This window comes from Mobula hypostoma, chromosome 30 (assembly GCF_963921235.1).
Source record: "Mobula hypostoma chromosome 30, sMobHyp1.1, whole genome shotgun sequence".
Taxonomy (NCBI): domain Eukaryota; kingdom Metazoa; phylum Chordata; class Chondrichthyes; order Myliobatiformes; family Myliobatidae; genus Mobula; species Mobula hypostoma.
In genome coordinates, this window is record NC_086126.1 from 14,377,186 (window position 1) to 14,390,784 (window position 13,599).

The 13,599-nt window shown below is 49.9% G+C and overlaps 1 protein-coding gene across 1 annotated transcript in view; it reads left to right on the forward strand.

The window, feature by feature from the left end:
- LOC134339633 (girdin-like) overlaps positions 1–13,599 on the forward strand; it is a 93,561-nt gene that overhangs the window by 8,796 nt on the left and 71,166 nt on the right. Inside the window, 2 exon segments of the mRNA XM_063036313.1 lie at positions 4,208–4,353; positions 7,017–7,125. Of these exon segments, the coding sequence (XP_062892383.1) occupies positions 4,208–4,353; positions 7,017–7,125 (255 nt within the window).

Below are 13,599 nucleotides of genomic sequence, written 5' to 3' on the forward strand. Positions count from 1 at the left end.
GGGTTAAAAACTGAAGGCGCCGATGGGGGGAGGTTCTGAGATAGCGTGAGCCTGTGTGAATCAGCCGTCTCTTCATTTGTAAACTGATTTAGTGGGTTTGTGGAGGATATGTGGAAACAGTGATGTCAGTCAGAGGGGGGAGGAGGTGTCGGTGACTGAAAAAGCGGGCCGTTCGCCGCGTAAGCAGCTCCTCCAGCACGCAGAGTGGCAAACTCCGACTCCCACTGCTCCCAGTTGCCCCCTGACTCACCGCCGTCTGTCGCCACGTCCCGGGGCGCGGTGAAACTCCCTGGTGAACGCAGGCACACAGTAAATACACCAACGAGTGGGAAACAAACAGACTGGCGTGAAGTTTAGCGGCGTAGGCAGAGAGAGTGGAGAAAGGAACATGATAACTCCTCAAACTTCAGAATCAGGACTAGTATCATCGCTATATGTCGAGGTGTTTGAGGAGATTTGGTTCTAAAACACTCAAAAACTTCTGCAGATGCACCGCAGAGAGTATTCTGACTGGCTGCATCACCGTCTGGTATGGGGGTGGGTGGGGGCTACTGCACAGGATCAAAATAAGCTGCAGAGAGCTATAAACTCAGTCAGCTCCATCATGGGCACCAGCCTCCGTAGTATCCAGGACATCTTCAAGGAGTGATGCCTCAGAAAGATGGCGCCCATCATTAAGGACCCCCACTACCCAGGACATGCCCTTTTCTCACTGTTACCATCAGGGAGGAGGTACAGAAGCCTGAAGACACCCACTCAACGATTCAGGGACAGCTTCTTCCCCTCTGCCGTCCGATTCCTAAGTGGACATTGAACCCATGAAAACTACCTCACTTTTTTATTATTTCTGTTTCTGCACTGTTTCAAACTATTTAATATACAGATATATACTGACTGTAATTGATTTTTTTCTCTCTCTATACTATCATGTATTGCATTGTCCTTCTGCTGCTAAGTTAACAAATTTCACAACGTATGCTGTTGATAAACCTGATTCTGACAGTTATACTGCACTACATTGCAAAATATAATATTTATATAGGCATCCGTTAGTCTCGTGAGACCATGGATTTGCGCCTTGGAAGGTTTCCAGGGCGCAGGCCTGGGCAAGGTTGTATGGAAGACTGGCAGTTGCCCATGCTGCAAGTCTCCCCTCTCCACGCCACCGATTTTGTCCAAGGGAAGGGCATTAGGACCCATACGGCTTGGCACCAGTGTCGTCGCAGAGCAATGTGTGGTTAAGTGCCTTGCTCAAGGACACAACACGCTGCCTCAGCTATAGTGTACTGCTGTAGTGTACCTGGACTTTCAGAAAGCCTTTGATAAGGTCCCACATAGGAGGTTAGTGTGCAAAATTAGAGCAAATGGTATTGGGGGTAGGGTACTGACACAGATAGAAAATTGGTTGGCAGACAGGAAACAAAGAGTAGGGATTAACGGGGCCCTTTCACAATGGCAGGCAGTGACTAGTGGGGTACCGCAAGGCTCGGTGCTGGGACCGCAGCTATTTACAATATACATTAATGATTTAGATGAAGGGATTAAAAGTAACATTAGCAAATTTGCAGGTGACACAAAGCTGGGTGGCAGTGTGAAATGTGAGGAGGATGTTATGAGAATGCAGGGTGACTTGGACAGGTTGGGTGAGTGGGCAGATGCAGTTTAATGTGGGTAAATGTGAAGTTATCCACTTTGGTGGCAAGAACAGGAAGGCAAATAACTATCTGAATGGTGTCAAGTTAGGAAAAGGGGAAGCACAATGAGATCTAGGTGTCCTTGTTCATCAGTCACTGAAAGTAAGCATGCAGGTACAGCAGGCAGTGAAGAAAGCTAATGGCATGTTGGCCTTCATAACAAGGGGAGTTGAGTATAGGAGCAAAGAGGTCCTTCTGCAGTTGTACAGGGCCCTGGTGAGACCACACCTGGAGTATCATGTACAGTTTTGGTCTCCAAATTTGAGGAAGGACATTCCAGCTATTGAGGGAGTGCAGCGTAGGTTCACGAGGTTAATTCCCGGGATGGCGGAACTGTCATATGTTGAAAGATTGGAGCGACTGGGCTTGTATACACTGGAATTTAGAAGGATGAGAAGGGATCTGATTGAAACATGTAAGATTATTAAGGGATTGGACACACTACAGGCAGGAAACATGTTCCCGATGTTGGGGGAGTCCAGAACCAGAGGCCACAGTTTAAGAATAAGGGGTAGACAATTTAGAATGGAGTTGAGGAAAAACTTTTTCACACAGAGGGTTGTGGTTCTGTGGAATGCTCTGCCCCAGAAGGCAGTGGAGGCCAATTCTCTGGATTCTTTCAAGAAAGAGTTAGATAGAGCTCTTAAAGATAGCGGAGTGAAGGGATACGGGGAGAAGGCAGGAACGGGGTACTGATTGTGGATGATCAGCCATGATCACAGTGAATGGTGGTGCTGGCTCGAAGGGCCGAATGGCCTACTCCTGCACCTATTGTCTATTGTCTTAGCCAAGGCTCGAACTAGCGACCCTCAGATCACTAGACGAATGCCTTAACCACTTGGCTATGCACAAAATATATATATATATATATAAATAAAAGTTAAATTAAATAAATAGTTCACAAAAAAGGAAATAAAAACAATATTGGGGCAGCATTCATGGGTTCAATGTCCATTCAGAAATCGGATGACAGAGGGGAAGAAGCTGTTCCTGAATCGTTGAGTGTGTGTCTTCAGGTTCCTGTACCTCCTCCCTGATGGTAGCAATGAGAAGAGGGCATGTCCTGGGTGATGGGGGTCCTTAGTGATGGACGCTGCCTTTCTGAGACATCGCTCCTTGAAGACGTCCTGGATACTACGGAGACTGGTGCCCACGATGGAGCTGACTGAGTTTACAACTCTCTGCAGCTTACTTCGATCCTGTGCAGTAGCCCCCACCACACCCCCATACCAGACGGTGATGCAGCCAGTTAGAATGCTCTCCACGGTACATTTGTAGAAATTTTTGAGCGTCTTTGGTGACAAACCAAATCTCCCCAGACTCCTCGTGAAATATAGCCACAGGCTCCTGAACCAGTGTGAATAACTTCACTCACCTCAACTCTGAACTGATACAGACCAACTTTCAAGGTCTCTACAACTCGTGTTGTCAGTATTATTTATTTGTTTGCCATTATTATTGGTTTCTCCCGGTACCCATGGAATTCAGAAGATCGAAGGGTGGCCTCATTGAAACCTATCGAATGGTGAAAGGCCTTGATAGAGTGGAGGTGGGGAGGATGTTTCCCATGGTGAGGGAGAGTCTAAGACCGGAGGGCACAGCCTCGGAATAGCCACATCCTTTTAGAGCGGAGATGAGGAGGAATTTCTTTGGCCAGAGAGTGATGAATCTGTGGAATTCATTGCCACAGGCAGCCGTGGGGGCCGAGTCACTGGGTATATTTAAGGCAGAAGTTGATAGGTCCTTGATTGGTCGGGGCATGAAGGGATACGGGGAGAAGGCAGGAGATTGGGGGGCTGAGGGAGGGAAAATGGATCAGCCATGATGAAATGGCAGAGCAGACTCGACGGGCTGAATGGCCTAATTCTGCTCCTATGTCTTACACAGTTTGTCTTTTGTACATCGGTTGTCAGTCTTGCCGTGTAGTTTTCCACTTCTTGTTCTACTGTGAACGACGTCTCAGGATACTCACTTGGATAGTAAATTCACTTTGAACTTTTTAAAGGTAAACCTATCCCCTCAAACGACCACTTTAAGGGGGCTACGGACTTTGATCCCCCCTTAGCAACGCGATTCAGGGTCCTACCGTCAGCTTTGCTGTCTGTACTTCCGCCTTGTGCTAGGCCTCCCAAAGTCTAACCAACAAGAGCCAAGGGGAGTTCCCAAAATTTATTCCTGTGGTTAAATTTTGGTCTTTTGCCTACGGTGACGTCAGAGCAGACCTCAGAACAGGGGGACGTCCCTTTAGAACGGAGGGGAGGCAGAGTTCCTTCAGCCAGGGGGTGGGGAATGTGTTTGATTGGCTGCCGCAGACGGCTGTGGAGTCCGAGTCACTGGGTTTGTTTAAAGCGGAGGGTTTCTTGAGGGGGAAAGGGTGGGGGAGAGGAGAGGGGGAAATCTGGCAAGTGAGCACAGAGTTCCCCGCGCTGCTTGATCGAACGTGCCACCACCCCGCCCGCCCCACCCGGCCGAGCCTACCCTTGCTAATGTCTGCCACCCTCCGCGCCGCGCAGGTGAAGACCCTCGGCACCACCCTGGACGTGAACGGCGGGGACGAGATCCAGTACCTGGAGCTGAAGACGCCGGGCCGCAGAGACTGCCAGAGCGACTACCTCAAGCTGGTCGATGGCGTCTTCCTCAACAGAATCATGAGGGAAATGTAAGTGTCGGTCCCCTCCCCAGGGTATCTTTACCCCCACCCCCTCCCCAGGGTATCTAGCACCCCCTCCTCCTGGGGGTATCTTACCCCCCATCCCCTCCCTGGGGTATCTCCCCCCCACCCCCACCCCAGGGTGTCTTCACCCCACCCCCTCCCCACGGTATCTTTAACACCCCTCCTCCTGGAGGTGTCTTACCCCCACCCCCTCCCCGCGGTACCTCCCTCCCACCCCATCCCCTCCTTGGGGTATCTCCCTCCCACCCCCTCCCTGGGGTATCTTTGGCACCCCCTCCTCCTGGGGGTATCTTACCCCCACCCCCTCCCCAGGGTATCTTTCCCCATCCCGCTCCCTGGTCTATCTTCCCCCCAGCCCCTCCTCGGGCTATCTTCACCCACCCCCTCCCCAGGATATCTTACCCCCACCCCTCCCTGGGATATCTTCCCTCCCAACCCCTCCCCAGGGTATCTTCACCCCCATCCCACCCACTCCCCAGGCCATCTTCCTCCCATGCCCCCTCCCCCCGGGTATCTTGCCACCCCATCCCCTTCCCCAGAGAATCTTCCTCCCCACCTCCTACCCAAGGTATCTTCCTTCAGCCACCACCCCCCTCCCTATGGTATCTTCCCCCACCCCCTTTCCCAGAGTATCTTCCTCCACTCCTTTCCCGGGGTATCTTTTCCCCCACCCCATCATTGGGGTACCTTCTCCCCACCCCCTCCCCAGGGTATCTTCCCCCTGCACTCCCTCACCAGCTTATGTTCTCCCCCCACCCCCCAATGCTAGACCCGGCTCTTGCACTTCCTCTGGCTTTCAAAAGAATGTGGGGGTGACTATTTGACTGTGGCAGGCAGCATGCAGGGCACACTGTTCATTTAGTCGTCCAGATTGGGAGCGGGAACCCTGGGTAGTGCCCTCTCTCTCCGACCCAGGGGTAACCGGTCAGTGATGCGGAACAGGAACCCTGACTGATTCCCCCTCTCTCTCTGACCCAGGGGTGACCAGTCAGTGACGGGGAGCAGGAACCCTGACTGATCCCCTCTCTTTCTGACCCAGGGGTGACCGGTCAGTGACGGGGAGCAGGAACCCTGACTGATTCCCCCTCTCTCTCTGACCCAGGGTGACCGGTCAGTGATTGGGGAGCAGGAACCCTGACTGATTCCCCTCTCTCTCTGACCCAGGGGTGACTGGTCAGTGACGGGGAGCAGGAACCCTGACTGATTCCCCCTCCCTCTCTGACCCAGGGGTGACCGGTCAGTGATGCGGAACAGGAACCCTGACTGATTCCCCCCCTCTCTCTCTCTAACATCAGAATGGGGGTAGAAATGTGATCTAAGTGACTTTGACTGTAGGTTGATTGTTGGTGCCAGATGGGGTGGTTTGAGTATCTCAGAAACTGCTGATCTCTGGGGATTTTCACGCACACCAGTCTCTAGAGTTTACAGGGAATGGTGCAATAAACAAAAAAAAAAAACATCCAGTGAGCAGCAGTTTTGTGGGTGAAAACACCTTGTTAATGAGAGAGGTCAGAGGAGAACGGCCAGACTAGTTCAAGTTGACAGGAAGGCGACAGAAACTCAAATAACCACACGTTACAACAGTGGTGTGCAGAAGAGCATCTCTGTTCAATGTAAATTTTGTTATCAGAGCACATATATATCACCATATACAACCCTGAGATTCATTTTCCTGCGGGCATACTCAGCAAATCTATAGAATAGTAACTGTAAACAGAATCAATGAAAGATCAACCAGAGTGCAGAAGACAACATGAGATAAAGAGTCCTTAAAGTGAGATCATTGGTTGCGGGAACATCTCAATGGATGGGCAAGTGAGTGTAGTTATCCCCTTCTGTTCAGGAGCCTGATGGTTGAGGGGTAGTAACTGTTCCTGAACCTGGTGGTGTGAGTCCTGAGGCTCCTGTATCTTCTTACTGATGGTTGAGGGGTGGTAATTGTTCCTGAACTTGGTGGTGCGAGTCCTGAGGCTCCTGTACCTTCTACCTGATGGCAGCAGCGAGAAGAGAGCACGGCCTGGGTGGTGGGGGTCTCTGATGATGGATGCTGCTTTCCTGCGACAGCGTTTCATGTAGATGTGCTGGATGGTGGGGAGGGCTTTACCCGTGATGGACTGGGCCAAATCCGCTACCTTTTGTAGGATTTTCCGAGCGAGGGCATTGGTGTTTCCATACCAGGGCAGTTAATACACCCTCCACCACACACCTATAGAAGTTTGTCACAGTAAACTTGTCTGAACACACAACTTGAAGTGGATGGGGGCTACAGCAGCACAAAACCACAAACATACACTCAGTGGCCACCTTATTAAGTACGGGAGGGCGTCTAATAAAAATACCACTGGGAGTATCGTGTCTTGTTTGCTTATTCTGCGTCGGATCAGGACTAACAATCATTCTGTTCTTCTTTACTCTCGAATGACAATAAACCGCCTTGAACCTGAAGTTTTTCTAAACTCCAGCGAGTTCGGGCCCAGAGCTACCAAATGCTCCTCGTGCATTAACTGTCAGCTTGAAGCGTCCTAGAGCCTGGTGGTGATTGGAGGAGGTGTGGGGGGTGGGGTGGGAAGGTTGGGATGGAAGGGGACGCCGCGGGCACTATCGAACTGACCCCACCCCACCTCATTGCCTTCCCTTCCCACCTCCAGCGACCCCAACCCGCCAACCCAGCGCGTCTATCGCAACGAGAACAACGACGAGGTGCTGAGGGTGCAGAACCTCTCCATCCTGCTCCAGCACATCAAGACCTTCTACCAGGTGACGCCCGCGGTCCGGGGTGAAGGGAGGGTTAACTGTCCGGGACTGGAGCGTTGTGGGGGGGAAGGTGGGTGATAGAGGGAATGGCCAACAGTCAGGATCTCAGCCTGTAGGGCGGAGGGTGGGCTCCCTCTTGGTTTGGTGAGGGGGGGGTTGGAGAAAGGTGGGGAACTTTTGGAGAAGGGGCCCCTCTTCCGCTCCTAAACGACCATCTACTTCAGTTGACCTCAGCCAATAGGAGAGCTGGATTCCCGACTGGGGCGGTGGGGTGGGGAGTGTGTGGAGGTGGCGAATGACCAGACACCCGACTACACCCTCCAGCCCTGTGCTCCCCGAGGTTAGAACTCAAGGAGGTGCCCAGAGCAGGAGAGCAGGAGAGGGACGGTTGGACCCTCGAGCCAGCACCAACCTGGACCCAGCTCGGCACATCGCGGAAACCAGCCTCCCCTCCGCGGACTCTGTCTACGCCCCTCACTGCCTGGGTAAAGCAGCCAGCGTCATCAAAGACCACCACACCCCCCCACTGCCCCACCCAACCCAGACGTTCTCCCTTCTGCCCTCTCCCGTCGGGCAGAAGGTACAAAGGCCAGAGAGCTTCCAACCTGCTGCTACCAGACTTTTAAGTTGGCTCGACCTCGTAATCTACTTCTTGAATATCCTCCGCCGCACTTTCTCTGTCGCAGTTACGCTTTATTCTGCGTTGTTACTGTTTCACCCTTGTTCCACCTCGACGCTCCGTGTAATGATCTCATCTATGTGAACAGTGGGAAAACAAGCTGTACCCTGTATCTTTGCTTTACTTTATTGTCGCCAAACAATTGATACTAGAACGTACAATCATCACAGCGATATTTGATTCTGCGCTTCCCGCTCCCTGGAGTACAAATCGATAGTAAATAGTAAGAATTTAAATTATAAATCATAAATAGATAATAGAAAAGGGAAAGTAAGGTAGTGCAAAAAAACCGAGAGGCAGGTCCGGATATTTGGAGGGTACGGCCCAGATCCGGATCAGGATCCGTCCAGCAGTCTTATCACAGTTGGAAAGAAGCTGTTCCCAAATCTGGCCGTACGAGTCTTCAGGCTCCTGAGCCTTCTCCCGGAGGGAAGAGGGATGAAAAGTGTGTTGGCTGGGTGGGTCGTGTCCTTGATTATCCTGGCAGCACTGCTCCGACAGCGCGCGGTGTGAAGTGAGTCCAAGGACGGAAGATTGGTTTGTGTGTTGTGCTGCGCCATGTTCACGATCTTCTGCAGCTTCTTCCATATGGACAGGGCAACTTCCATACCGGGTTGTGATGCACCCTAGAAGAATGCTTTCTATGGTGCATCTATAAAAATTAGTGAGGGTTTTAGGGGACAGGCCAAATTTCTTTAATTTTCTCAGGAAGTAAAGGCGCTGGTGGGCCTCCTTGGCAGTGAGCTCTGCTTGGTTGGACCAAGTCAGGTCATTTGTGATATTGACCCCGAGGAACTTAAAGCTTTTGACCTGTTCCACTTGCGCACCACCGATGTAAATTGGGTCGTGCGGTCCGCTACTCCTTCTGAAGTCAACAACCAATTCCTTCGTCTTGCTGACGTTGAGGGATAGGTTATTGTCTTCGCACCATGCCACCAGGTTCTTAATTTCCTCTCTGTACTCAAACTCATCATTACCCGAGATGCGGCCCACAATTGTGGTGTCATCAGCAAACTTGGGTGCACGTGACCAGAATAAATTAATTCCGTTTCTGATTCTCAGTTCCCCCAGCCCCTCAACTAACTCGGCAGGGGGATGGGAACAGGAGTGACAGTGCTGAGGGTGAGGGAGTTGGTTTGCAAACAGAGGCGATGTGTAGTGAGGAGAGGCTGACAACAGGGCAAAATCGCAGACAGCGGGATGAGTTGTAACGTAAAAGGTGGACAAAATTGAAAAAGGTGGATACAGGACTGAAGGCGTTAGATTCGAATGTGCGCAGTACACGGAATAAGGTCGATGAACTTGTCGCACAGTCGCAGTTTGGTATGTACAATGTTGTAGTCATCACAGAATCATTGCTGAAAGAAGATTATAGTTGGGAGCTTAATGTCCAAGGTTACACATTACATTGAAAAGACAGGCAGGAAGGCAGAGGGGGCGTCGTGGCTCTGTTGGTAAAAAAATGAAATCAAATTGGAAAGAGGTGACATGGGGTCGGAGGGAGTTGAATCACTGTGGATAGAGCAAAGGAACTGCAAGGGTAAAAAGACCCTGATGGGAGTTGTATACAGATCTCCCAAATAGTAGTGAGGATATGGTTTACAACTTACAGTGGGAGATAGAAAATGTATGCCAAAAGGACAATGTTACAATAGTCATGGGGGATTTCAATACGTAGGCAGATTGGGAAAATCAGCCTGGTGCTGGATCCCAAGAGAGGGAATTTCTAGAACGCCTACCAGATGACTTTTTAGAGCAGCTCATGGTTAAGCCCACTAGGGGATCAGCTAGTCTGTGTTGCATGTTGTGCAATGAACCAGAATTGAATAGAGAGCTTAAGGTAAAGGAACCCCAAGGGGCCAGTGATCATAATATGATAGAATTCACCCTGCAATTTGAGAAGGGGTAGGAGTCAGATGTATCAGTATTACAGTGGAGTAAGGGGAATTACAGAGGCATGAGAGAGGAGCTGGCCAAAATTGATTTGAAAGGAACACTAGCAGGGATGATGGCAGAGCCGCAATGGCAGGAATTTCTGGGAGCAATTCAGAAGGTGCAGGATACATACATCCCAGTGTAAAAGAGAGGTGAGAGTGGATATCAGACCTGTAGAAAATGATGCTGGAGAAGTAGTACTGGGGGACAAGGAAATGGCGGATGAACTCAATAAGTTTTTTACATCAAGTCTTTACTGTGGAAGACACGAGCAGCATGCCAGAAGTTCAAGAGTGTCGGGGGCAGAAGTGTGTGAAGTCACCATCACTAGGGAGAAGGTTCTTCAGAAACTGAAAGATCTGAAGGTAGATAAGTCACCTGGACCAGGGTTCTGAAAAAGGTGGCTGAAGAGATTGTGGGGGCATTAGAAATGATCCTTCAAGAATCAGTTGATTCTGGCATGGTTCCAGAGGACTGGAAAATTGCAAATGTCACTCCACTCATCAAAAAGGGAGAGAGGCAAAAGAAAGGGAATTATAGGCCAGTTAGTCTGACCTTAGAGGCTGGGAAGACGTTGGAGTCAATTGTTAAGAATGCGGTTTCAGGATTCTTGGAAGCACATGATAAAATAGGCCTTAGTCAGCATGGTTTCCTCAAGGGAAAATCTTGCCTGATGAATCTGTTGGAATTCTTTGAAGAAATAACAAGCAGGAGATGAAGGAGAATCGGTTGATGTTGTGTAGTTGGATTTTCAGAAGGACTTTTACTAGGTGCCACACATGAGGCTGCTTAACAAGCTACGAGCCCGTGGTATTACAGGAAAGATTCCCGCATGGATAAGGCAGTGGCTGATCGGCAGGATGCAAAGAGTGGGAATAAAGGGACTTAGTGGTGTTCCACGGGGGTCTATGCTGGGACTGCTTCTTCTTACATTATATGTCAAGGATTTGGATGACAGAAATGATGGCTTTGTGACTATGTTTGTGGACGATACGAAGATAGGTGGAGGGGCAGGTGGTCTTGAGGAAATAGAAAGGCTACAGAGGACTTAGATCAGGAGAATGGGCAAATAACTGGCAGATGGAATACAGTCTGGGAAAGTGTATGATCATGCACTTCATTAGAAGAAATAAAAGCATAGGCTATTTTCTAAATGAAGAGAAAATACAAAAACACTGTGGTGCAAGGGGACTTGAGAGTCCTTGGATAGGATTCCCTAAAGGTTAATTTGCAGGTTGGGTCTGTGGTGAGGAAGGCAAATGCAATGTTAGCATTCATTTCGAGAGGACTAGAATATAAAAGCAAGGATGTAATGTTGAGGCTTTATAAAGCGCTGGTGAGGCCTCACTTGGAGTATTGTGAGCAGTTTGGGGCCCCTTATCTTAGAAGGGTTGAGCTGACACTGGAGAGGGTTCAAAAATAATTCCGACATTAAATGGCTTGACATATGAAGAGCGTTTGATGGTTCAAGGTCTGTATTCACGAGAATTAAGAATGAGCTGTGGCCTCATTGAAACCTATCAGATGGTGAAAGGCCTCGATAGAGTGGATTTTCCCTACGTTGGGAGAGTCTAAGACCAGAGGGACACAGCCTCGGTACAGAGGGGCATCCTTTTAGAATGGAGATGAGGAGGAACTTCTTTAGCTAGAGGGCTGTGAATCTGTAGAATTCGTCGCCACAGGCTAAATCTTTATGTATATTTAAGGCAGAGGTTGATAGGTTCGTGATTAGTCAGGACACGAAGGGATACGGGGAGAAGGCAGGAGATTGGAGGCTGAGAGGATTATTGGATCAGCCATGATGAAATGGCAGAACAGACCCGATGGGCCGAATGGCCTAATTCTGCTCCTATCTCATTTGGTTTTGTACGACAGAGGTGTTTAAGAAACTCTTAGCTCGGCCCATGAATGTGCACGAAATTGAAGGATGTGGTCAAAGTGTTGAGAAGAAGAAGAAGAGATTAAATAGGAGTCATTAATTGGCTTAACTAGGGGGCCAAAGGGCTTGTTCTGTGTTCTGCAAGCTGTGCTCTACGTTCCACCGTATGTTCTGATTCTCCACAGTAATCCAGCCTCTGCATCTCTCTGGGGGTAGGGGGAGGGGGGGGTCGTGTGGGGGTAGAGAGAATCACAGAGATTCCCTGCCCTCCATACAAAGTGATCATAAGAACCTAAGAAGTAGGAGCAGGAGTCGGCCATCTGGCCCATCGAGCCTGCTCCACCATTCAATAAGATCATGGCTGATCTGACCACAGACTCATCTCCACTTACCTGCCTTTTCCTCCATAACCCTTAATTCCCCCACTGTGCAAAAATCTATCCAACCTTGTCTTAAATATATTTACTGAGGTAGCCTCCATTGCTTCATTGGGCAGAGAATTCCACAGATTCACCACTCTCTGGGAAAAGCAGTTCCTCCTCATCTCCAACCTAAATCTGCTCCCCCGAATCTTGAGGCTATGTCCGCTGGTTCTAGTCTCACCTATCACTGGAATCAACTTTCCTGCCTCTATCTTATCAATCCCTTTCATAATTTTGTATGTTTCTACAAGATCCCCTCTCATTCTTCTGAATTCCAGTGAGGACAGTCCCAGGCGACTCAAACTCTAACCCCTCATCCCTGGAGTCCTTACACAGTTTTAAATAGCCACAACCCCAGCTCCCCGTAACTACATCCCCTCATTCGAGACTCTCCCACAGGTGGAGTTGTCTCAACATCTCCTCCGTCCTCTACAACCAGGGTCTGAGATTTTTCAGTGAGGTTGCTCCTCATTCGTCCAAGATGCGGACAAATGCAGGTCAAAATTTCTTCAGCTGCCCCTGATCAGACAATGCTCTCGTCCTCCGAACTGGCCAACTGAATCTCTTCCCAAAACTCGAAGTCGGGTTTATTGTCATCTGCATGAGTCCAGGTCTGCACAGGTGCATTAAAAAAACTCACTTGCTGCAGCATTGCTGGCACAGAGCATCAGATACAGAACGTTCACAAGAAAAATATCAATTAAACATGGTGGCGGTGTGTTACGCCGCGGTCGTTTAAGACCGCAATGAAGGTCCTCCATCTCTCTCTGTCCATAATGATCCTCCATCTCTCTCAGTCCGTGAAGGTCCTCCATCTCTATCTGTCCATGATGGTCCTCCATCTCTCTCTGTCCATGAAGGTTCTCCATCTCTCTGTCCATGAAGGACCTCCATCTCTCTCTGTCCATGACGGTCCTTCATCTCTCTCCGTCCATGACAGTCCTCCATCTCTCTCCGTCCATGACAGTCCTCCATCTCACTCTGTCCACGAGGGTCCTCCATCTCTCTCTGTCCATGATGGTCCTCCATCTCTATCTGTCCATGAAGGTCCTCTATCTCTATCTGTCCATGATGGCCCTCCATCTCACTCTGTCCACAAGGGTCCTTCATCTCTCTCTGTCCATGAAGGTTCTCCATCTCTCTCTGTCCATGACAGTCCTCCATCTCTATCTGTCCATAATGATCCTCCATCTCTCTCAGTCCGTGAAGGTCCTCCATCTCACTCTGTCCACGAGGGTCCTCCATTTCTCTCTGTCCATGAAGGTCCTCTATCTCTCTCTGTCCGTGAAGGGCCTCCATCCCTCTCTGTCCGCGATGTTTCTCCATCTCCCTCTGTCCGTGATGGTCCTCCACCTCTCTCTGTCCATGATGGTCCTCCATCTCTCTCTGTCCGTGAAGGTTCTCCATCTCTCTCTGTCCATGACGGTCCTCCATCTCTCTCTGTCCATGATGGTCCTCCATCTCACTCTGTCCATGTGGTCCTCCATCTCTCTCTGTCCATGATAGTCCTCCATCTCTCTCTGTCCATGAAGGACCTCCATCCCTCTCTGTCCATGAAGGAC